At 37.1% G+C, this 26,401-nt stretch overlaps 2 protein-coding genes across 3 annotated transcripts in view; both read right to left on the minus strand.

Moving 5' to 3' along the window:
- GBP2 (guanylate binding protein 2) overlaps positions 1-16,255 on the minus strand; it is a 28,653-nt gene extending 12,398 nt beyond the window's left edge. Inside the window, exons 1-8 of the mRNA XM_010331119.3 lie at positions 16,166-16,255; positions 10,286-10,495; positions 9,641-9,768; positions 8,703-8,812; positions 6,107-6,303; positions 5,522-5,764; positions 2,568-2,848; positions 1,083-1,295 (exon numbers count right to left, since the gene is read on the minus strand). Coding sequence (XP_010329421.3) covers positions 1,083-1,295; positions 2,568-2,848; positions 5,522-5,764; positions 6,107-6,303; positions 8,703-8,812; positions 9,641-9,768; positions 10,286-10,475 — 1,362 coding nt within the window. The 5' untranslated portion in view covers positions 10,476-10,495; positions 16,166-16,255. The remainder of the gene's footprint in view (positions 1-1,082; positions 1,296-2,567; positions 2,849-5,521; positions 5,765-6,106; positions 6,304-8,702; positions 8,813-9,640; positions 9,769-10,285; positions 10,496-16,165) is intronic.
- A 3-nt stretch (positions 16,256-16,258) lies between these two features.
- Positions 16,259-26,401, minus strand: part of LOC101030717 (guanylate-binding protein 7) — a 40,841-nt gene continuing 30,698 nt past the window's right edge. The window contains exons 10-11 of one of the 2 annotated variants that reach the window (XM_074381150.1): positions 22,042-22,235; positions 16,259-16,345 (exon numbers count right to left, since the gene is read on the minus strand). In XM_074381150.1, the coding sequence (XP_074237251.1) occupies positions 16,280-16,345; positions 22,042-22,235 (260 nt within the window). In that variant the 3' untranslated portion in view covers positions 16,259-16,279. Of the gene's footprint in view, positions 16,346-19,895; positions 21,188-22,041; positions 22,236-26,401 lie in introns of those variants that run through there. The other variant, XM_039474475.2, reaches the window with a different exon arrangement.

A 26,401-nucleotide genomic window follows, 5' to 3' on the forward strand; every position in this document is an offset into this window, starting at 1 on the left:
CACTGGCTTGACATTCTTGCAGCCAGCACAGCAATCTGAGTTCGACCTGGGTTGGTTGAGCTTGGTAGGGGGAGGGGTGTCCACCATTACTGAGGTCGGTCTAACGTTGCCTGTGTAAACAGTCACTGGGAAGTTTACACAGCAGCTAGGCGGAGCCTGCGGCAGTTCAGCAAGGTCTCTGTAGGCAGACTGTGAATAGACTCCCTTCTTGCTGGGCAGGGCATCTCTGGAACAAGGCAGTAGCCCCTTAGGGACTTATAAATAAAGCTCCACCTTCCCAGGACAGGGTAGAAAGAATGAATAAAATCAAGAATAGCACAACATACTTGATAGCATAAAACTTGATAACACAGAAGGGTTACTATAGTCAATAATAATTAAATTGTACATGTTAGGATAACTAAAAAAGTATATATAATTGGATTGTTTGTAACACAAAGGATAAATGCCTGAGTGACCAAATACCCCGTTTTCCATGACGTGATTACTATGCATTTCATACTTGTACCAAAACATCTCATGCACTCCATAAATATACGTATCTCTCACAAAAGCAAAAAAGTAAAAAACTACAAATTTGGGGTATTAGTAAACACATATTTTATATAATTGCTCTTAGTATTAATGAACTAGGCTCTCAGCCCAGTTCCTGGAACACAGTAAGTGCAACATAAATGTTAACTGTTACTACTATTTGTTCATAAGCTATAATTTGCTAATTGCCTATGTGTACTTTGAGAGAGCTTGGTCCTTTTTTTTTCTTTTTCTTTTTTTTTTTTTTTAACTGCTGTATCCCCAGCAACTTGACAAGTGCCTGGCATATAGTTAGGCCAAAACAAACAATTGTTGAATGACTGGATTAATGAATAAATGAGTCAATTCAATAAACCTTTTTTGAGGGATACATCTGTGCTTCCGAGGAGGAACCTGCTATCTGTCTCACGGTGGGCTCTCTTATTGAATCAGTAAATGGAAAAATGAAAGGCAGAGACCTTAGGCAGTGCCATTTACTTTTTTGCCAGTGGGCTTTGAAAGCATCCCCTCAACACGTCCCAAGAAATGGTACCCACTGTGTAGTTTACCTGTATCCCCTTCCTTGGCACTTGGTAGTACTTATTCTTCAGCTCCTTCCGCTTCTGAATAAAAAGACGGTAACCTCCTGGTTTAGAAAATGTTCCCTGCTTGACATCTTCTTCTAAAGGGCCAAATATATCCTGAAGTAAAGCCATACAACAATCTGATGATGCTTTCGAATTCTGCTTACAAAAGTCATCTCGCCTTGCTTCCAGCTGGGCCTGTGAAGGGACAAAACAGCACAGATGTTTCAGTAAAGCCATGAGGAGGATGTTAATTACATAGAGACTGGGAAATGCTTCTCCTTGAAGAAACTGTGGTCTCTAAATAGGGCCGTGCTCCTCACCTTGCTGTTAGATCCCAGAATATCCCTAAACAAGCAGAAATTTATCTATTTCTCCATTTGTGATTTTCTAAGGCTCCTTTCTTCCAGTTTTCCTGCTTCAGAGAATGAGTCTCAAAGCACACACTATTTCATATGAAACTTTTATCTTTTCAAATATCTCATTTGAGGAATAGATCTGAGCAGAAACACTGGAGTCAGGCAGCCTGCCTAGAGTTCCAAGATCCGCTGCACTGTGGCTTGTGACACACAACCTTTGTGAACTGAGGATTCCTTGTGTTGTCTGTACAGCAGAGGAGCATGAGGTGATGTAAGGTACTTGGCCCAGGGACTTTTTTTTAGAAGTGCTCAGTAAGGAGTACATGATTATTTAGTCCATTCTTTAATATGATAATATTTTCTCAACGTAGGACTAATAAAAGCAATGAAGATTGTACCATAGGTATGGTCAGTATTTAGAACGTTTCATAAAATAGCATATTTATCTACATTAAATCACTTAAGATAGCATAACTAAGAAACTTTCTTTCTCCTCCATAGGTTGGAAGGGTGACAATTGCTGACATCAGCTCTCTAGCTTCACCAGAACCTCTGAATGTAGCAACGTATCACTTATAAGATCCCGCCTTCCTAGCTGGAGGGAGAACTTTCACTTGTCAAGTGGTCATTCTTCATGCAGAAGTACTTGGTTCACTTGGAAAGAGGCAGACGTCAAAAACATTCTCTAATAACTTATATAATTAATTTCTCTTTTGTGGCTTTCTGAATCTTTTACCATTGGCTTGCATTTTAAAAACAACACATTATTAGGGTTATTTAAAAATAATATAGTCCCCACTGATAATTACCAGGGAACATAAAAACAATGTATTTTTTTAATTTAAAAGGAAAAAATAACATAGTCTTTAATAATGCTGTTGTACAATCTACTTACTTTCTTAAAATATGGCACCCAGAGAGGAAAAACTAACAAAACTGAGTTTCTGTAAAACTTAGGTGCCATTTTTAAAGGTCTAAGGCTATGCATATTCTAGTCTTTTAATAATTATTTCAAATATGTACACATAACTGAGTGCAACTATTTTGGGGTCTAAAAAGAATTATTCTCCCAAGTTTTTCTGCCTCTCATGACGTAGAACACTAAATATACCCCTAATTTCCTCTGGAACTTGTGGTCCACATCCTTGAAAGAGTTCTTCATGAAGACTTCGATGGCCTCTCTCTCACTGTCCCTGTGCAGGTCCAGCAGCTCCTGGAGGGTTTCCGTGGGCAGCTGCACCTTCTGGCCCATCTGCTGGTCATAGTGGGCAACAGCCTTTTCCACTGCGGCTGAGTTCTCTATCTGGGCCAAGGCCAAGACTGCGTTCTCCATGCAGGGCAGATCCCCGCTGCTGATGGCACTGACATAGGTCAGCACCAGGCTCTCTAGACCTGCAAAAGGGAAATTTTAAAAAATGTGACTATCACTTGGTGGGACAGAGTATTTTGTGTGCTTTTCAAGTGAGTGTCACAAAGAATAGTTTTAAAGAATTTTTGGATAAAGTATAGTAATGGAATTATTTGTTAATCTCTAGTTATGGAGGAAATTAAAGTTACTCTTTCCTAATTCCTTCACCCAAAAAGAAGATTTTGAAACGAATAGAATAGGATATTTTGTGGCTAAGATACTAGGTCAAGGTGTTTTCTTAACTTTCCTTTCTCTCATCTCTCCCTCTATTCCCTTTTTCTCTTAACTCCTAATTTATAAAAAAGTTCAATAAGAAAACTTAGCCTTCTTAATTTTCATTAATTTTAGTGGTGCAAGCCACTAGTCCTGTGTCTGGCTTAGGTAAACATGTCTCCTTACATATTCTCTCATCAGAACTACATACAGGGTATAAACTCATTGAGTTTGTCAGGGCTTTGCTGGGTGTAGCACAGAAAGTCTCACATGCCAGGAAGACCTCATCTCAGGTGAACTGGAGTGGTTGGTCACAAACAAGAGGTGATTATTTCTGACTGAATCCTGGACCTTCTCATCTCTCTGTAGTTTTAAGTTCCATCTGTATGGATGGCTGGTATATTTTGTTTCCTGCCTTGATATTTCTTTTGAGCTTTGGATTAAAAATAAGTTTTCCACCTTATTTTTAATGCACATTTTATATTCCTTACTGTGTAAATAAGAAGAAACTCAATATTAAATAATCTAAATATCAAAACTTCATCCACTCTGAAAAACTATTTCTCTTCCTGATACTACTATCTTATTAACTAACACAGCTGTTAAAGCAATTGCTAAACTTAAAACTCTGGAGATAGGCTTGGCATTTCCTTCTTATTCCTTTCATAAATCCATATTCCCTCCATCAACAGGCCTTTTAGATTTAATATGCAAAATATGTTTGGAGCTTGTCCATTTTCACCATTTTTACTGCCATAATCTGAGACTAACCCAATGCCCATTTATTGCTCAGCCACTGCAAATAGCATCCACCCTCTCATTCTCTCCCGTTCACCACTCCAACAAATTATCTACAAAATAGTCAGAAAGATATGTATAAACATAAGTTAGATAACTTTACCTAACTGCCAAAAACTCTTCCCTAGAACTTAGACAAACACTAATCTCTTCAAAGTTCTTTGCCAGTCCTTTCAAGACCTGACCCCTTTATACTCTCCAATTATGACACCTCTCTTATCCAGTCTACTCTTGTTCCAATCACCTGTCTTTGTTCTATTTCATTTAAACAAACTGAAATGGAATTCTGCTCTGACACCCAAGCTGAAGTGCAGGGCATAATCATAACTCACCATAGTCTTGAATTCCTGGGCTCATGCTGGGTTCTCCTGCCTCAGCCTCCTGAGTAGCGAGGACTCCACGCATGCACCACGCACTTGCCTGATTTTTTATTTTTTCATGATAACGGTGTCTTGCTATTTTGGCCAGGCTGGTTTTAAACTCCAAAGCTCAAGGAATTCTCCCACTTTGGCCTCCAAAACTGCTGGGATTACAGGCATGAATCATCATGCCAAGCCCCTGTCTTCTATTTTCTTGAAGCTGCATAGTTCTTTCCTGCCCTGGGCATTTCCACATGACATTATTTTTGCTGTAAAACTATTTCTCTATGTGCTTTGGTTAGCTCTTAATCATTTATTTTATATATATTTATATTTGTGGGTATGTATTTGAGACAGGGTTTCACTCTGTCTCCCAGGCTGGAGTGCAGTGGTGTAGTCTCGGTTCACTGCAACTTCTGTCTCCCAGGCTCAAGTGATCCTTCCTACTCAGCCTCCTGAGTAGCTGGGATTACAGGTGTGAGCCACAATGCCAGGTTAGTTTTTGTATTTTTAGTAGAGACAGGGTTTCACCATGTTGCCCAGCTGGTCTCAAATTCCTGAGCTCAAAGTGATTCACCCACCTCAGTCTCCCAAAGTGCTGGGATTATAGGCATTAGCCACCACACCCAGCCACATCAATCATTTTTAAGTTCTCATCTTACATATGACATTCACAGACAAGCAGTCTCTCACAGTCTAAATTATATCTCCCTCCCTTTACTGTTTCATAGCAGCCTACTATTTTTATGCATTATGTTAATCACTATTTATCATTATAAGTTTTTGTTTTACTTTTTACAAAAGTATCTTTTGCTCCTATTATGCTGGAATGAGGATGAAAGTCACATTTCTTTTATCCGTCATTATACCCAGTGGTTGTTACATTACATTACAGGCATTCCCTAAATATTTCTGAATTGCTGAACAAGAGAATTGTACTGCAGTTAGCGGCAAAATCTAACTTACATATAGTATTTGCTTTTTTTCTTTGTTGCTCAGTATATATATCCTGAGTTTATTTTATTAAGAGGGAGCTGAGAAGCTGCTGGAGAAGTCGACCACAGCAGAATTAGATTCTAATTCTTTTCTTTATTCTCCTTGCAAGGAATATGAGATGATACTATAGTTTTAGTTTTCATGAAAAATTTATAATATGACCTTTGTGTTTTCCTTGCCATCAATAGACTATGAATTTCTCAGAGGTGACCCTTATGCATTCCATTTTATCCCTTACAATAGGTGAAAGGAGAAAGTCCAGGTAGAAAGCCGGTAGAGAGAGTGACTCACGAGGCCCATTGACTGTGATGCCACCTGAGAGAGTCTTGACATTGGAATGGCTGAGGATGTAGGAACAAAATTCTGCAACTTGTTCTATGAAATAACGGCTTAGATCTTCCTCCTTCAACTGCTCCAAGCGGGCAAGGAGCGTTCTCTGAGCAGGCTGTTCGAAGATGAAGCACTTCCTCTTGGGGAAGAACTTTCGAATGCACAAACGAGGATCATTAAAGCGTTTACTTTTTTCATCAGTACCTACGGGAGTGAAAATTAGAGGTGATAAAACTTCAGATTAATTACTTCGAGTATAATCTTTCAATTTTATAATTTTCACAAAGCCCATGTAAGGAGGAAATTAATGAGGAAGGAAGAATAAACAATCAAAAAGGTAGAGAAATGAAAGTCTCCAAGAAGAGGTAGGTAATGCAATTTAAAGTTGGTTCCAACCGATATAGTCAAGCAATATTTCCATTTCCTTTAGCAGAAAAGTCAGAAAAACACAGTTAAAAATTATAATTTTTAGTACTACACAGAAATGGTCATTTTGACATTATCTGCTCTTTACATATTAACCCACCAACCATTAGACCCAGAAACCTTTTCTTAGCTTCAGCGAAAGCTCCAGGTAGTCATCGGGAGTGATGGGTTCTCCATCTATTTCCAGCACCAGGGAGAAGTCTCTAAGAGTCCACACAAATGCTGGAAAAAAGCTCACAAAGTCAGCTGAGTCTTCTACATAATTGTTATCAGGTGAGGAGTTTGCCTTGATTCGATCTGTCAGCTCTGTCACATAACTGAGAAGCTAAGTTAAGAAAATTACAGAAAATGCCACTTTTTATGCTACATTTTATCCAAATGCTTACCTAAAATAATTCAGTTTCTTTTGATTAGCACATTCATTCACAAACATTTATTTACAGAATTCATTCACTCACAAACACTTGTTGAGCACCTACCATGAAACAAGCACCGTCCCAGGGACTGAGAATACTGTAATGAACGAGACAATGCTACCGTTATAGAGCTTACATTCTAATCATGGAAACAAACAATGAACAAGTAAATAAAAATATAATCAATGATCAGTTATTGATAACAATTGTCTTAAAGAAAAATAAACTGGGCAACTAGCTCCTAGTGTATTTTTAGAAACTAGCAACCAATAGTTACCTAACACTCTGGTATCTCCCACATCTACCAATAAGGAGAGCAGATAATAACCGTGTGTATCTGCATCTGGTGCTGATTTATGTAGTTTTCCAGGTAAATTATCTCTGACATTGTAGTTGAGCAGTGATCTGAATGAACTGAAGGAGCCAGTCATATACAAATCCACTGGAGGAGCATTGCAGACAGAGAACCTGCAAGCCCTAGATAGAAAATCACTGAGTGTGTCCAACATATACCAAGAAGCCCCGTGTGGTAGGGCAGAAGCCTTAAAATAAATAGAGGTAGGGATATGTAAGCTCTGTAAACCAAAGTAAGAAGTTTGAAATTGAATAAAAAGTTAATAGGAAGTCATTGGTGGGTTTTATGTGAAGAGAGGACATAGTATGATATTTTTTAACAAAAATCATACTGTCTGGCATTGCCTCTGTGAGTCAAATGCATATGCAAAACAAAACAAAAACAAAAAACAATTAGGTAGTAGGAAAGATAACCAAGATTGAGAGGCAATGAAAACTTAGGTTTATCACAGAAGAAGTAATGAGAATTGGCCAGTCTAGGAAAATAACTTTGATAGTGGAGCTGAAAGAATTTGATGATTAATGATTTCCAGGACATAAGGAAAGGAATCATCCAAGATGATTCCTAAGTTTTTGATCTGAGCACTTCTATGAATGATGTGGCAATTTATTGTGATTGAAAAGACTGGGAAGGAATGATTTTGGACAGGAAAATTAAGTTTTGTTCTGTACATTTTAGGTTCAAGATGTATCTTACACATCTGAATGGAGCTAGATATAAAAGTTTGAATGTGTTCATAGTTGGAAATATAAATTTGATGGTGATTGACATATTGGTGCTACTGAAAGCCTTGAGGCTGGATGTGATCATCTGGGAACCGGCAGCAGAAACATAAAAGAGGCACAAGAACTTAAGATTTATAATATTTAGAGGCTAAAAATAGAGAGAAGATGCAGCAAAGTAATCTGAAAAAGTCTACCAATAAGAAAGGTGAAAAATTAGGAAACTGTGATATTCTAATAGGAACCAATTCCAAATGAAACAAGCATTTCAGAAAGGTGGAGGGGATCAAATTTATCAAATGCTCCTAGAGAAAAAAAAAAAAAAAGGCTTCTGGAAGACTGGAAGATCAAATGAGGTGAGAACTGTGCATTACATTTACAAATACGATGGTGACTTTGATGAAATCTAATTCAGTGTAATGCTCGAAACTAAGCTAATGGAAATGGTGAGGTCATTGATAATGAGCTAGGTTAGGTACTGGATGAGAGTGGAGTATAACAGTAAGGATGGAGAGTTCCCATAAGGTGATGGAACTGAGACACCAGGGTGTTAGATAATTGTCTATTGGTTGCTATTCTTCATTTGCTAAAATCTTTAATAAATGAAGAGTGTATTTACTGGAATGTTGCTAGATAATTGCAACAAAGAATGTGGCTTAGTCAAAGGGTATATGTATGAAAGAAGGTTCTCTTTTTAATGGTAAAGGAATGAGAAGGTGTCCATAACTCTAACATGGAGGAAGAAGGATACCTAAATCATCTCTTACACTTATGATATGCAAGGTATGGTATAAAAAATAATGATCACATAAGACCACTGGAGAGGTCTGTAGCAGAAATAGTGTCTATAGTGTATAGCTAGGTATCAGTTAGAAGGCAAAACTTAGAGCAGATGATAAGAATATAGAGAATTGCAAAAGTAAGACCATGAGTTCTTGAGGACATTGAGGTTTGGGCAGGGATAGGAGATTAAGTCAGATAGATGATATACAGAGTCTTGGGTGGCTGAGTGTCTAAGGATATATGTAACCAGGAAGACTTGAACTTCTGGTAGAGATTGAGATAGAATGAGATTTTCAGCATGATGAGATTTACTAAAGTCGGGACTTACGAATTCTTCAGTTCCTGTTTGCCCCTGTACCTGGTGAAAAAATGAAGCTGTTATATTCTAGGTTTAATGCTGTTCTGGACCACAAAAAAAAAAAAAAAAAAAAAAAAGATACTGCAATTGGTCCATGGCCTGCTGGTTGATGGTTCCCATGCTATTGTACACGAAGGTGCTGCTCAGGAGGATGGCCAGGGCAAAGATCCAGGAGTCATTCTCATTGTCACCCTGTAAGTTATTGTAGAAGCCACACAGAAGAGTGACTAGCAGAATGAACAATCAATTCAGATAGCTGAAGACTGACTGAACTCCAACTCTGTCTCTTACTAGTTGTGAAAACTTAGGTAACTCACTTCTTTATGCAGTATTTTTCCATCTGTAGAGCAAATTTATAATAATCATGATGTTTATTTTAAGGTATTATATATAAATGTATGTGTTAGTGGAAAACACATGAGCACTTGGTATTAGAAGCTATTTTGATCAGCTACTATAATTCATACTGGTATCCTAAACTTAGTTTATGACTCTATTCCATTTCCATGGCATATCATGGTAAGAATTTTTTTACACAGTAGTTAAAATAGGCTTCTTCAATAACAGCTTTCTATATCTAAGATTTATAAGAATAGTAATATGTTTTCCTTAATGAACAAAGACGTTATCATTAGATTTTACACTTTGCTTCTCTTTCTACTGGTGCTGCTGTAGATGTGAAAATTTTTACCACATTTATGGGTAATGTCTACTGAAGTTTATAAGCACCTTCAGCAGCCTTACCAAAACTCTTTCATATTTCACTATAATATGAAAGAAAAATGACTGAAAACATTGTTAGCCATGATTTTATAGGTTCACCAAAATTAATCAATTGAACTTACTGTATACTCTGAATGCTTACACCACATCAATTAAAAAAAAGAATATATTAATATAATTAACTAGAGTCCTAAATCAAGGAGTAGGAGTGATAGTGCAAAGAAGTTATTGATCTGACCTTGTTTATGTAGATTTTAATCTACCTAAGTGAAATTTTAAAAATATTTATCTTTTTACCTTTTGTATATCTCCAAGGCCCTCAGTGTCGAGCAGAACTAGGGTGTGTCCTGGCTTCTTGGGATGAGGCACGCACCACATCCAGATTCCTTTGGTGTGAGATTTCACTGTGGAGCCCAGAGGGAAGCCTGCAAAAGGAGGAGAGGATAAAAGGGAGAAGAAATTAACTAGTAGGTGTTTCTTGAAATTGAGATAAGAGTTAACATAATCAAAGGTAAAAGAGAGAAAAGAAAATACAACTGGTATAAATCTTAATTACAATCCAGTAAATAGGAAAATTGTGTATGTAATACACACTGAAACATTCATTTTTCCTTAAAGTTCATTGAAAGCTTGCTGTCACTACATAAACATTTTAATAAATGTTTTATAAGTATTATTATGGAAGTTAACTTTATTTATTAATGTATTCCTTCCAGAAAGTCACATTTATACTCGTAGATGGGAAAATAAAAGTAAAGTGGGAAGAAAGAGTCAGCTGACTGTAATCCTCCAAAGTCAATGTAAAGAGCCCATTAATGGATTAAAAGTTAGCTTTCAACATTCATTCTCATCTCTAACGTTCTATTCTCACATTCCAAGGCTGGATGCTCACAGTGTGTACAGACAGGAGGGACTTGACAGAGCTTTGCTGGTGTCACTCACCCTCATTCTTCCCAGCCAGCCTGTTCATCAGGTAGGATTTGCCTGTGCGGTAGAGGCCCACGATCGCCACCACCACCACAGGCTGCGTAATGGCAGACAGGATCTTCAGAGCTTCTGGATTCGTCACCATTTGCCCTTTAGTGTTGTCAATGAGGCTCACTGGGCCTGTCATGTGAATCTCTGGAGCCATGTCCAGGGTGTTGTTCCCTTCTGTGCAAGGAAAAAGAGGAAATGGAAAGCAATTTCTAGGTAGCTAGCCATGCTGAGCTTTACAGTATGGCTTACATTTTTGATTTCTACGCTTGAACTTTTTTCATAAACATTTTTAAAGCTGTATTTCTGTTTAAGGCTGTCCTACAGATTGGTTCACTGGTTTTCTTTAAAAATAACTTTATTTTGAAATAGACTTACAGAAAAGATGTACAATGGGTATGAAAAGTTCCCACATATCATTTCCTCTAATGCTAAAATTTTACATAACCATAGAAGAAGGATTTTAACATTAATACAATGATAATTAACCTACACTCCTTATTCACATTTCACCAGTTTCCAACTAATGTCCTTCTGCTCCATGATCAGTCCAGGATTGTTCGTTGCATTTAGTCATTATGTTTCTGTATTTTCTTTGCATCTTTGATAGTTTCTCATTCTTTTTTTGTCTTTCATGTCTTTGACAGTTTAGAAGTTGACCGGCCTGTGATTTTGTAGAATAGTCATCTCTCAATTTTTTTGATGTTTCTTTATTACTAGATTGAAGTTATGCATTTTATTTTGCAAATGTCACTGAAGTGATATTCTGCCATTTTCAGTGTCTCCTATTCAGGGATTCATGATGTTCACATATCTTTTTCTAATGCTGTGACCTTAATTTGATCATTTGGTTAAGGTGGTCTCTGCCAGATTTCTCCACCACAAAATTTGGAGAGACACTTTGAAGACCATGCAAATAAAGTTTCATCATACTTTCGTAATTTTTCAGTCACTGTTTTTAGCATCCATTGATAATTCTTGCTTAGAACTTACTATTGTGTTTGACTGAAGGTAATTTCCTATTCTCATCATTCCTTCTACATGTATTAGAGTTTTAATGTGAGTAAGAACTGCCCTTTCTCCTTCATTTATTTTATTCATTTTATTCATTTTATTCATTTATCATTTAGTTGTACCAGTGTAGACCTACAGATATTTGTCTTATCATGTGGGTAACACTTTACTATCATTATTTATCTCATTGCTCAACTCATCCCAGATTAGTTCACTGAGAGCTCCTTCAAGCTAGAGCCCAAGTTCTTTGGACATGCTTCCATCATATTTTCACAGCTTCTTTCCTTATGGCAGGCTTATCTAATATCTGCTTCTGCCTCAGAATCGACCATTTCTCCCAAAGGCTCTGGTTGCTTTCATTGGATACTGGTATGTAGACGCCAAGATATCACACTAGGTGTAGTCATTACTTCTAGTCATTACTTTCTCACAGGGAAAATTAAGGAATTTATGTTTTTATACTAGCACACGAATACAAACATCTACATTTATTTCTTATCTGTCCATTTCTATATATAAGCTTAAGTTTCTTTTGATACTTCTAATTCCAGGTCAGCAAAACAAAATTTATTCATACTTTCCCGCCTTGTTTTTAAAACCTTTTCTCTAAGTATGTCATTACATATAATAAATTATTTGACCAATTCTACTACATGCAATTAAAGTTACTAACTCATAAGTCTTTGTAAGACAAGTTTGCTAATTAGAGTGCACTATTAGTTAACAGTTCTTTTTGTCTTTGATCTTACACATGCAGTCAAAATACTGTATTCCAAAGTTGCTTAGACTACATTTTCCTTCTCTATTCTCTTTGGTGTAGTTAAATCATTTATCTGTAATATAGTTAGATTTGTTTGTTGGTTGATTTTAAGTATGTATGCATTTATTTTGGGTATGCAAAATATCACAGTTAGGAAAGTCAGAGCTTTACAACAAACTGTAGTCAGAGAAGTGTCACTTTTCCTTCCTCTAAGCACTGCATTCCCATTCCAGCTGTCTTTCTATTCTTTCCACCTCGTGCCCACTCATCCTCCACAGATATTCAATCTTGTTAGTTTATAGTTTACCTTTCTTGGACATTCTTTTCATTAATGAGCATATACATGTATGTTTTCTTATTCACATTTTCTAACATAAAAATCACATCATGTGGAAATATGGAAATCTCTCCATACCAGTTCATAGGAAGATTTTTCAGTTCTTTTTACAGGCATTTATTCCATTTATGTGAACGTACCACAGTTTATTCAACCATTCTTTTATGTATAGACATTTAGATGGTTTCAGATATTTAGCAATTACAAACAGTGCTGCAGTGAAAACCTCTGCTAACCTTGTGAGGGTGCATTTTTACATTGCTCTAGAAATTACTTTAGGATAGTGTCCTGTAAGTGAGATTGCTGGGTCAAAAGGGAAGAGCGTTTTATTGTTAGATATTGCCAAGTGCTTCTTCAGAAGTATGTACCAGGTTGAATTCCCACCAGATCTCCTTGTGTCTTATTGTTCAGAGAATGAATTTTTTTCTAAGTATGTCACATTTTCTGACTTAATTAAAAAATTTCCTTTCATAACTTTTCACATTCACATTTAGATCTTTGGACTGAGCTCGCTGAGCTCATGCATACAGTAATAGGAACCTTCACCTGAGGAATCTTGTATTGTACATATCTCCATACTTTGAAACATAGATACCATTCTCACCTAGCCTTGGTCTGGATTTCTTCCAAGCCATTCTGTGGACATGGTCTGGTCAGACTGTGGGACTCAGGTTACCCAGTGGCTTCTTCCTCTCACTATGCAGGAAGCCCCTTGAATTACCATAGCCCAGCACTGGTTCTGAATATTTGCTGTGAATCAGCATTTACCTGTTACTCACTCAAGCTTGATATCTCGCATCTGACATATAGAAAATCAACAGATTTTGTTACCAGAGTTTGACCTTTCTGTGCTTTATGATTGATTCTCTATTACTTGCATGTACATCAGTTTGCATATTGCTTTCAATTATTTCAGGTAATGAAGGCAGCATCAGGAAACATTCCCTGATGAACCAGGGCTTGTTTTTTGTGTGACTTCTGCTTTATGTACAGCAGTATATACACAATAGTTGGCATATCCTGTTTAACCAGGCCTTGATAATTTCATAATTTACTAAAGAATAGAAATATATTCTCTCATAGTTCTGGTGGGTGTGAAGTCCAATCTCAAAGTGCTAACAGGTTCGGTGTCTCAGGAGAGCCTGGTCTCTACTTCCAAGATGGTGTCTTGGAGCCTTCATCCTCCAGAGTGACTCAGTCTCAGAAGCTCTTTTTATAGTCATTAATCCATTTGTGAGTGCTCTGCCCACTTGGCCCCATCTCTCAACCCTGTTACACTGTTGGGAATTAACTTTCAACATGAGTTTTGGAGGGGACAAAAATATTCAAACCATGACATATCTTTTGAAAATTAAAAGTATAGTATATAAATAAAATTCAATAGAAAGCTCATAAGATAAAGTTGAGAAAATCTTTCTTAAAGCAAAAAAAAAAAAAACCCTTAAAAATGAAGATGAAATAAATGAGACAAAATACAAGATAATTACGTTACTTCCCCCTTAATAGATTCTACATTTGAATAATATGAATTCCAGAAAAGAATGGAAGTTACTAGGGGGAAAATAGAGTCTGAATTAGAAAAAAGTAGAAAACTAAATAAAAAAGAGAAAAGCATTACTTTAGTAAAAACAAAATTGTTCAAGAAAGGAAAAGTAAAGATAGTAAGTATATCTATATCATTCACATCTATAGTGTCAATGCTGTAAATAACATTGAAATTGTCATACTAATGCAAACACTGAGTATTAATCTAAATAGAAGTATGATATAATTATATTGAGGGGATCATGGGACAGAGTTTGTGTGAATGTGGGTGGTAGTAATAGTGGTAGGGGGTATGTGATAAAGGAATTGGAGATGATGAGTAAGACTTAAATCCTTATTTTCCCTATATGATACCTAAAATTGGAAATTCAAAAGGTAGGAAATACAAGGTTGTTATTTTTATATGTGGAGGTAAATAACAAAGGAACAGCTAAAATAATTAAAAGTGGTTGCTATTGAAAAAGAGAAGAGGTAAAAGTGGGGGGTTTACTAGGAGGGTTTTTTTCTGGAATAAGTCTCATAGAAGTGTTTGATTCTATAAATTATGTGAAAATCTAATTCTGAAGAAAATAAAAACAAAAGTTGAAAATAAAAATTAAACAAGTAAATAAAAATAAAATGAGTGAAAAGCCTTCCTGTAGTAACATCTTAATTTTTGTTTTTACCTTGAATATCTCAATCCCTGTAATTTAAAATGATTGTGATATAAAATGCCTAATTTCTTTAACATATAATCATAGACTATAAGCATTACAGTTTTCCTTCTTATCCTATGATAGAGAGTGCTTTGTTTATAATGCAGAGTTGATTACTTCTGACTTGCTCTGCTGAAGGCTTATATCTAATTATCTGCTTCCCACCTCTTCAGGGGACAATGGCAAAAAAGCCATTTATTTTTCTGTGATTAGGACCCATTTTCTCTCACGGCAATGACCCATAGAGACTTCTGGAAAGACTTCTGTTTCATTTTATAGCATGATGTATACTACCTTAAAATGGGACTCGATCAATGACTGACTCAGAAAAGTAGCTGCACAAAGACTGTATAAGTTCCCTAATTATGATAACTTGTTCCCCACTTTTACACTGTTGGTAGGAGTGTAAATTAGTTCAACCATTGTGGAAGACAGTGTGGTGATTCCTCAAGGATCTAAAAATAGAAATTCCATCTGACCCAGCAATCCTATTACTAGGATTACTACTACCAAAAGGATTCTAAATCGTTCTATTATAAAGACACATGCACACATATGTTCACTGCAGCACTGTTTAAGATAGCAAAGGCCTGGAACCAACCCAAATGCCCATCGATGATAGACTGGACAAAAAAATGTGGCCCATATACACCGTGGAATACTATGCAGCCATAAAAAACGATGAGTTCATGTCCTTTATAGAGACATGGATGAACCTGGAAACCATAATTCTCAGCAAACTGACACACGAACAGAAAACCAAACACCACGTGTTTTCACTCATAGGCAGGTGATGAACAATGAGAACACTTGGACACAGGGAAAGGAACAACGCTCATAGGGCTAGCTGGCGGGGATGGAGGGGAGGGGAGGGGAGGGGAGGGGAGGGGGGACAGCAGGGGTAGGGGGCAAGGAGGAGGGGGAGGGATAATACTGGGAGAAATGCCTGATGTAGGCAATGAGTGGGGGAGTCGGGGATGGAGACAGCAAACCACCATGGCATGTGTGTACTTATGCAACAATCCTGCAGGGTGCAGTATGTACACATGTACCCCAGATCCCAAATACAATGAAAAAAAAAAAAGAAAGAAAGGGCTGATGAACTGGTTGGTAGAAAATGCAGCGCTTTGTATGCATTATGCTCTTTCAACCATTTAAGAGGAATAAAACTAACATCTACTCTGTCTCCTACAAAAACAAAAACAAAAACTTGTTCCCTCTCTTTGCAGATCCCAGGTTGCCTACCTTCATTTACCTAGAGTTATAAAAGTGGCAAAGTGAATGTGATGGAGTCCTAACTTTATTAAGCAGATACTGATAATGATAAAGTTAACTTAAGACGGTGTCAAGAAAGAAATAACAATTTGGAAACATTCCCATCTATGGAGGGACGATTACCTCCATGAGTAGTCTGACCATTCCTATGGTGGGAATGGTCAGTTTGGATAAAACTGATGAACCCTGGTAAATAGATTCCCAACCTGCCCCAGACTTACCTAGATCAGAAATCCTTTAGAGTTGGAGAGAAAGTTGTTTCAATGTGAAAGCTGGTTCTTATCCTCCTCTCTTTTTCTGAGTTTGGCGGCACTGCTCTCTCTGTCTTTTTTCTCTCAGTAACTGTGAGTTTTTACTTTGATCCTCCAATGTCCGGGGCTTCCCAGATTTTCTTCAAAGACCTGATGAAAGACAAGAAAAAGAGGGAACTTCTGCAAAGAAATGAACTAATATGGAACAGAAAGTATTAACTAAAGCAGTGACTCATTAGCTGTAAAAGGAATTGCTGGCAGCTGTGCTAGTAAGAGGGTTTGTCATGATTTCTCAGTGAGGAAGTTGCCATTTCATTATTGGAAAAGATCTTAAAGACTGCTTGCGTATTAATTTTTAAAAATCCCTTCGTGGGGTCATTTAAAATAGTGCTATTTATCTCAAGTTTGTGGGCCAGTTTGAGAAGAATGTGGATGAGAAAGCCTCATATAATATTTTTTTAAGGTCCAATTACCTTGAATATTAGCTCAAACACTGTAAGTGCCCTGAGGGAATATCTATCTATGTCTTACATACTTTTGGATTATTAGCACCTAACCCAGGTCCTGATGCTTAACATTTAATAAATAATAAATAATGATGAAGGTAACTCTCATTTATTGCACACTTAATACAGACACAGTGATAACATCTTTATGTAGATCATACCATTGTATTTTTATTTTGTTTAGAGACAAGTTCTTGCTCTGTTGCCCAAGCTGGAATGCAATGGCGTAATCACAGTTCACTGTAACGTCAAACTTCTGGGCTTAAGTGATTCTTTTGCCTCAGGCTCCGAGTAGGTGAAACTACAAATGAGGCATTATGCCAACATGTGTGTGTGTGTGTGTGTGTGTGTGTGTGTGTGTGTGTGTGTTAGATATGAAGTCTCAGTATGTTGTGAAGCCGGTCTCCAACTCCTGGTCTCAAGTGATTGTCCTGCCTTGTCCTCCTAAAGTGCTGGGATTATAGGTTTGAGCCACTGTACCCATTCCCCGTTGCATTCTACAATTTCACCAACTTTCAGTGTCACCAAGAAATTTAACAACTTGTTAATATTACAGAGTTACCAAGTAATATTTGAACCCAAGTCTTGTTCCAAAACCCATGCTATCAACCACTTCACTAAAATGCCTCTGCGTTTGGTGAGTGAACAACAATAATGTTTCTTATTTATCAATTGCTTTCTAAGCCAGATTATTTACATATATTATTCAAACAACATAACGCTGCCTCAAAATATGGAGTCTTTGTTATTCCCTTTGTCTATGGAGGAAAAAGACAAAGAGATTATTGTCAAACTAAAGCCACTGAACAACTTCAAACTAGCAAATCATTATGTGAGATTCTAACTTGAAAAATCATTTTAAGTAATATCACATTATATCTCTGTTCCATGCTGTCTGTAAAAGAAAGAGAAAAAAATAAACAATGAGAGAAGAGAGTAAGATTGTGTGTGTGTGTGTGTGTGTGTGTGTTTGTGTGTGTGTATGTGGATGTGAAAAGTGGAAGTAGAGCAGTGTTACTTCAAAATAGAAGCAATGCTAGGAAATCAGCTGCTTCTTTTCTTCTCAACAATAAAATCTGTCTTTTGTAACAGGGAGTCAAAAAATAGCTCCAGGGACAACTGAATCTTTGTGAATTATGTATAGTTTAACAGTAAATGAGGGGGATGGGGAGGGAGAGGCGGGTGGGGAGTGATAACATGGGGAGAAATGCCAGATATAGTATGCACCTAAAGTAAAATAATAATAAAAAAAAGAGTAAATGCAGATGAATACTTATTAGCTGAAAGATCCCATTTTTTCTAAGTTTCTGGCACTTCCTTCACTATGTTAAACATTGTAATTGCCCTGTGAGCCAAAGGCAGTAACTTCATTCTGGTGGGATTATCATATGTGAGAAGCTTGAAGAACACAGGAGCCATGAGGTGTCCAGTCCCTCAGAGAGAACAGAGTAGATCCAGACAAGTGTGCATGTTCTTTCTAATTCAGTGGCTCCCTTCTGCACTGGTTTCTAAAATTGTGTCCTTTATTTTGAGAGCTCTAGAAATTGGGAATACAGTGAACATATGGTAAATTGTGGATGTATTGGAGGGTAGCTTATGTATTTAGCGCATGCCTCAGCTTATGTGGTGAGATTTGTGCTGAGAACTAAAGATAAGTTGATGAAGAAGACCTGGCATCTGAGATCAAAGGTGGCAGACAGAAGTAAATAGGCACTTTTAATATGACATCTATATAACATCTGCAATGGTAGGAGTGACAAGATGGTGCCATGGCAACACTGAGAAGGGCATCTCATTTAGCCTTGGAAAGTCAGGAAGTAGGACAGTTTAGGGATGAGTAGGGGTTGAGAGAGAACAGACAGAGGATGAGGAAACAGGGTTTTAAGAAGTCTGTGTCCCTTGTGCAAAGGCTCTCAGTCAAAAGAATAGGCCCAGCTTATGGAACTACAAGGAGTTCATTCAAGTGCTTAAAGAACTGGGCACTAGAGAGCCAATACAAATTCCTAAAATGTTGACTTGGGGAAAAAATTTCTTTCTACTTCATCATCTTTATAAATGTGAGACAGCATTTAGAGACCTCTCCAAGCAACAGCCCAGGGGACTTTGTATCTGAAAATACACTTTGGAATAAAATCTTTTTTGAAAGGTCGTAATAAAAACAAAATTAGGATGCATGCCTTGTGCCCTTTTTAGTTCCTTGTTCTGATGCGCCTGCTTTTCCTGTTGAGCTGACTTATGCTATTTCTAGTGGTATAAATAACTTTCTTCCTATCATGGGACCTCTCCCATTCATTTATTACTATTTCCTTTTTAATTTTAATCACTGTTTTATCCATATTTAAAGACATATTAATAAGTTCATGTAAAATATTAAAGACACAGAAGATCACAAAGTACGATTTTTTTTTTTTTTTTTTTTGGTGGATTAGCATATAAAAGTGTTTTCGGCTCCCTGAGAGACTGGATGGAGGTGGAGGCTACATGCCTGTGGTGTTGGTAGAGGTGCTACAATAGAATGTAATTTATTATGGTACTAAAGTCACCCTAGTTAATGCTGCCTGCATGAAGAGGACAAATGTACAGAAAGACTCAAGAGAGAGGGACAAAACTATATTGACAAAAGAGTGAAAGACTTCTGGAGTGCACAAATTAGAGGAGCTTTTTTTTCTGGCTTTCATAATGCCTTGAAAGAGGAAAGAAGAAGAGATTTTCATAAGAGTTTGCTTGGTCTCACAAAATCTTGAAAAAATTAGATCAAAGATCAAATCCATGCTGTGGCAGTCATTCTTTGTAATTGAATAGGGCTCCCTATTTGGAATACAAGAAAATAAGACTTTATAAGTAGTATAAAATCGTTTAATAGATCCTATTTTTTCAATTAGGTATATTATATTTGTCTTCATCTTGACAATTTTATGTTTGTTTTGCTTTTGATATGTCTGGCAACTCAGTTTAAGAGTTATTCTTCCATTCCTTGATATTAAAGTGTATGTAGTGGAATTGGAGTTATGAAATACAAGCCGAGGTAATAACTTGGTAACCTAACCAATGATCTTGGGCAAATAGATTAATTTCACTATCTTCCTTTTATTATCCACAAACTGAAGATAATAACATTTGTCCTTCAAGGTTATAGTAAGAACCAAATGAAATCTGTATTTGTTGACCTAAAGCACTCAACAAAGACAATAAATATAACATTAATACAATAAATTTTTATTAAAAAATAAAGGCACAGAAGAATATATGATGTGAAATTAGTTATCTTCTTATTTCTTGCCTCAACTATTCAAGTTCATTCCTGCTGTGACAATGTATACTAGATTATTTTCTGTTTTTCCAAAAGAGATAATAATATATGCACACATTCATTATTTTCTAAATTCAGTGGTAGTAATTATATATGCTTCCTGCATCATTTTTTTTTTTTTTACTTATAATACATCTTGGAGACTTTACATTATTTCAAATAGAGCTTCTCCCTTCATTTTAGTGGCTGTAGAGTATTCCAAGAATTTCCCTTATCAGTACCTGAACGAGGGACTTTAATGTTTTTTTTCAGTCTTTTGGCATTAAGACAATGGTGCAACATATATACTATTATATACACCATTTTCAGTTTGAGTAAATCAGTCTATTTGATAGATTTCTAAATGTGAAATGCTAGATCAAATGTATGTGAACTTAAATAATTCATATATGATTCCAACAATTCACACTCTCACTAGCAAATATGAGACACTGACGCTATCCCCAAACCCTTGCCAGCTCAGTGCCCTGTCAAACTGTTCTTTCTTGCCCATCATACATTGAAGCGAGAACCTCATAGTTTTTCTTTGCGCAACTTTCACTGTCAGTAAAATTAAACATTGTTATGTCATATTTTTGCCTGTTTAAGATATATGGTGTTACTCTCTTCTCACTGATTGACAAGAGCTAATTATAACAAATTATCTCTGTGACTATAATACAAATTGAAAATGATTTCTTCGTCTTACCATTTGTCTTTTTGCTATATTTAAATCTTTTCTAGGAATAATTTTATCTTCCAACTTGTCCCCCAGTTCTATAAATTATTAATTCACTCAAATTTCAGTTTGTTTTTATGGACTTCAGGCCATATTCTTTGAAATTTGCTTTTTAATTTTAAACTTTTCTTAAATGAAACTGCAATAACACATATACTTTTACAATGAGCAACAGTGTTATGCCATTTTAACAAAAGAAACCTTATTTTATAATTTTCTTAGCAGGAATTCTTAGCCTATTACATAAATGAGTTAAGAATTTCCATCCCTAAATCAACTAGCTTAGCAGCCCCAGGTAGTACTGCGATAAATATATTGCCAGCCACATCAAGAATCTGTGAAAACACTGAGGGCTCTTCATTTTCAGCTGTTTCAATCTCTTCTTTCAGTCGATTAATCTCTTCATTTAACAACTCAAATATCTCTTTAAATCCTCCAGTAAACGGTTCTTCTCGGACCTATGAAAGTAAAGGAGCCTACTTTTGAAAATCCCCAATTTTTAAGAGTCAGAGTTTTGTATTTAACAATTTCATCAGTTAAACACATTTACATGTTTCTAACATCTTAGAAACTCTTTGATGAGTTTGTCTGACATTTCCAGATAACTGGACCTGAATGGTGGGAGTATCCATGATTTATACCTTTGTGACATTTTCTCAGCACCATCTCACTGGAGATGGGGAGGAATTTCGTTCCAGCACAATGAATCCCCTTTGAGAGGGAATGCAGGTTTAATTCTAATGGATTCCCCTTTCCACTGATGTAGCATGGCCATGCTCATCCAGCAAATAGGGACCACTGACTCTGTATAAAATGCTGATTGTCAAGCTCCAGGTTGGGACAAGGAATACATTTTACTCAGGTTGTATAGGATGAGTCAGGCAGATACAGGAACAAATGGAGCAATTTGAGATCATTCAGTATCATTTAATATCAAGCCAAATCTGATACTTTCATCCAGATGGATCTATTTTGGGTCCTTTTGATGGTTGTGCTGAGAATCCTAAGGACTGGTGAACTCAGGTCCTAATTAATTGGGGCACAGTGAAACCATCCTATAATCACCACAAACAGCAGCCTGGCACCATGGGGGATGTCATGTGTACTCTCCAAAGTCTAACATGACAGAAAGTGCTCGAAGTCTTGTAGACTTACAGGCTTCGGTAGAATTCATATGTATTTTAAATTTAAGTGAAATATATGCCTTTTGTGTTTCCTTCTGGAATCTTGACTGGGCTTAAAATTTTGGCCCTTCCCTAACTGAGGAACTGGCATTGTGCCTCAAGCACTGCCAAGCTTCATTCAGACTCACCTTCAGCTTGTGACTCAGCATCTTTCTCAGCTCTCTCATATAGTTTTCCCTTTCCCTCTCCATCTTCTTCTTGAGTTGGGCCATGTTTTCCTGGAAGCTTCTCTCTTGAGCCTCCATCATTTGCTGCTGTTCCTTCTGTTTTTGTCTTAGCAGCTCCTGTTCCTTCTCAGCTGCCTGCTTCTTAGCCTGCTTTGCTGTTCCACAGAGGTTTCACAGAGGGAAGAAAATTACAGTCAGGTGAGAGAAGAACTATGATGGCTAAGCAGATGCAGTCAGGAAGAGCTTCTCCCATTGAGAGGTCAGACCATGAAGAAGACTGATACACTCCAAGCAGGACTTCAGAAGGAAGGTATTGAGAGCAGATGAAAGAAGGATGCAGACCTGAGACTGACGGGAAAGAAAACTGGGAACCTTGCACAGGGTTGCCAAGTACCAAGACTCAGTCCTAATCCTGAGCAGCTCCTGGGGAAGTGGTGAGGGAAATTGGTGCAAAGTGGCCCACTCTCGCCATGGGCCTCTGGAATTCTAGCTTTAGAATACCCCACAACTACCATAGATGTTTGAGCTGGCAAAGAGAACCGCTTGGAGAATTGATAGGGACAGGACCCTGGCCAGTGTGGATCCTAGATATTTGGCACAGGAATGGCTCCAGTGGAGCACAACCAGGAATTCCCACCCCCCAAGGCTTGCTATACCCAAATATGTGGCTTTGGCTTTTGTTGACTATTGGTCCTGGATAGAACTGGGCTATCTTGCCTGTGGAATGGGTCCATTATGATCTGAGCACCTCCCAGTCTGTCAGCCTCTCTCATGGTTCTTGCCTGGCTGCATCTACTTCAAGTACAACTTCAATTGCCAAACTGAAGAACTTCCCAGCAGCTACCACCATATCTTCTTTGCTGACATACCCTATGTAACCATCATAGAGCTTCAGCAGGTGGGCTCACACCAGTGTGCACTCAATGCACCCTCTCCCCACTGTTTTGCTGGCACACACTCGCTTGCAGCCTCTCACCACCACTTCCCTGGTACACACAAGTGTGCAGACTCTGTCAACCTGCAACCACCAATGCACATGCACAGAACCTGCAGCACTGCTGCCCTGCTGCTGCCACTCACCAATGACCATGGACCACACTGCCACTGTCCTGAGAAAGTGCTTTTGCTAGTACCCCCCATTGGAGTGCTGTTGCCAATTAACCAGGAAGAAGTTGGCCCCTGCAGCACAGCAGGTGCTTAACCTAGAAGGACCAGACAACAAAGCCTTGAGCCTGGTCCCAGCCTACTAAGGTTCAAGCCCACAGCCCAGGGTTGCTGAGCTGAGCCTTGGCCCCTTGAAATCATCCGGAAAAAAAACCTGGTCAACTGAACACAACTTATACCAGTTGAATCTTCAAGGGAATAAAATAATATAAAAACCAAAGACTTCATGAAAGAAACAGCAACTTCAAAGACTAAAGGAATATCAGCCTACACTATTGAGAAAGAACCAGTGAAAGAACTCTGGCAACTCAAAAATCCAGAGGGCTCCTTACCTCCAAATGAGTCCACTAGCTCCCCAGCAATTGTTCTTGGTTAAACTGAAATGGTTGAAATAGTAGACATGGAATTCAGAATCTGGATGGCAATGAAGATTATCAATACACAGGAGACAGTTGAGATATAATCCAAGGAACTGAAGGAATGCCGTAAAATGACTCAAGAACTAAAAGATGAAATCGCCATTTTAAAGAAGAGCCAAACTGATTTGATAGAGCTGAAAAACACGCTACAAGAGTTTCATAATATAATAAAAAATATAACTGTAGAATAGACCAAGATGAGGAAACAATCTCAGAGCTTGAAAACCCATTTTTAAAACCAACTTAATCAGACAAAAATAAAAAAAAGAATAAAAAAGAATGAACAAAATCTGAAAGAAATATCAGATTATGTAAAGAGACCAAACCTATGACTCACTGGCTCCTGTGAAAGAGAGGGAGAGATAGCAAGAAACTTGGAATATTTGAGGATAGTGCCCATGAACATTTTCCCAACCTCACTAGAGAGGCTGAAATTCAAATTCAGGAAATCAGAGAACCACTGTGAGATCCTATATAAGATGACTATCCCCAACACATATGAGATGGTTATGAGATTTTCCAAGGTCAATGTGAAAGAAAAAATATTAAAGGCAGCTTGAGAAAAGGGCAGGTCTTCTGCAAAGGGAATCCCATCAAGCTAACAATGGAACTTTCAGAAGAAACCCTGCAAGCCAAAAGAGACTGGAGACCCATAGTCAGCATTCATAAAGACAAGAAATTCCAAGCAAGAATTTCATATCCAGCCAAACTAAGCTTCATAAGAAAAAAAAAATTCTTTTTAAACAAGCAAATTCTAAGGCAATTTGTTACCACCAGACCTGCCTTACACAAGGTGCTGAAAAGAGCGCTAAACATGAAAATGAAAGACCATTATGGGCCACCACAAAAGCACACTTCAGTACATGGATCATTGGCACTACAAAGTTAACAACACAATCAAGTCAACATAGCAATCAGCTGTCAACATGATGACATGTTGTTGTGTCATGTCATGAGGATATATGTGGATCAGATCCACACACATCAATATTAACTTTGAATGTAAAAGGGCTAACCACTCCAATTAAAAGGCACAGAGTGGCAAGTTGCATAAAGAAATAAGACCCAACTGTCTTCTGTGTTCAAGAGACCAATCTCATATGTAATTACACCAATAGGTTCAAAGTAAAGGGATGAAGAAAAATCTATCAAGCAAATGGAAAACAAAACGAACAGGATTGCTATTCTTATTTCAGACCAAACAGACTCCAAACCTATAATAATTAAGAAGGATAAAGATAGGCATTATGGAATGATAAAGTTTCAATTCAATGAGAAGACTTAACTATTCAAAATATATATTCCAATACTAGAGAACCCTAGATTCATAAAACAAGTTCAAAGAGACCTATGATGAGACTTAGGTAACCACACAATAATAGTGTGAGTCTTCAACACCCCATTGACAATTTTAGACAGGTAACTGAGTGAAAAAACTAACAAAGATATTCAGGACTGAACTTGACACTTGAATAAAATGGACCTAAAGAAATCTACAGAATACTCAACCCAGTAATAACAGAATATAAATTCATCTCATCTGCACATGGCACATATTCTAAAGTTGACCCCATGATCCATCATAAAGCAATTTTCAACAAATTAAAAAAACCCAAAATTATACCAAGGTTCTCAGACCACAGTGCAATAAAAACAGAAATCAATACAAAGAATATCTCTCAAAACCACACAATTCCATGGAAATTAAATAATCTCCTGAATGATTTTGGGGTAAACAGTGAATTTAAGACAGAAATAAATTATTTGAAATTAATAAAAACAAAGATACAACATACCAGAATCTCTGAGACACAGCTAGAGTGGTGTTAAGAGGAATGTTAATAGCACTAAACAACTACAGCAAAAAGTCAGAAATATTTCAAATTAACAACCTAACATCACACCTAAAGGAACTAGAAAAACAAGAGTGAACCAAGCACAAAGGTAGCAGAAGATAAGAAATAACCAAAATCAGACTTGAACCGAACAAAATGGAGACAAGAAAAACCATACAAAAGATCAATGAAACCAATGGTTCTTTGGAAGAATAAATAAAATGGATATATTTCTAGTTAGACTAAAAAAAAGAACAATAAAAGAGAAGATCCAAATTAAACATAATAAAAAACAACAAAAGGAACATTACCACGAACTCCACAGAAATACAAAAAATCCTCAGAAACTATTATGAACACCACTATACACACTAACTTAAAAACCTAGAAGAAATAGATAAATTTCTGGAAACATACAACTTCCCAAAAGTGAACCAGGAAGAAATCGAAACCTGAAACAGACTAATAACGAGTTCTGAAACTGAGTCAGTAATAAAAAGCCTACCAAGCAGAAAAAGCCCTGGACCAGTCAGATTCATAGCCAATTCCACCAGACATATAAAGAAGAGCTGGTACCAATTCTACTTAACTATTGCAAAAAAAAAAAAAAAAAAAAAAAAAAATTGAGGAGGAGGGAATCTTTCCTAATACATTCTATGAGGCCAGCATCATTCTGATTTTAAAAACCCAGTACAGACATAATAACAACAAAACTGCAGGACAATATTCCTGATAAACATGGATGAAAAAATCTTCAACAAAATACTAGCACCCTCAAACCCAGCAGCACATTAAAAAGTGAATCCACCACTGTCAATTAGGCTTTATTCCTGGAATGCAAGTTGATTCAGCATATGCTAATCAATAAATTGATCCCTCACATAAACGGGACTCAGAACAAAA

Source organism: Saimiri boliviensis, chromosome 11 (genome assembly GCF_048565385.1).
Source record: "Saimiri boliviensis isolate mSaiBol1 chromosome 11, mSaiBol1.pri, whole genome shotgun sequence".
Taxonomy (NCBI): Eukaryota; Metazoa; Chordata; class Mammalia; order Primates; family Cebidae; genus Saimiri; species Saimiri boliviensis.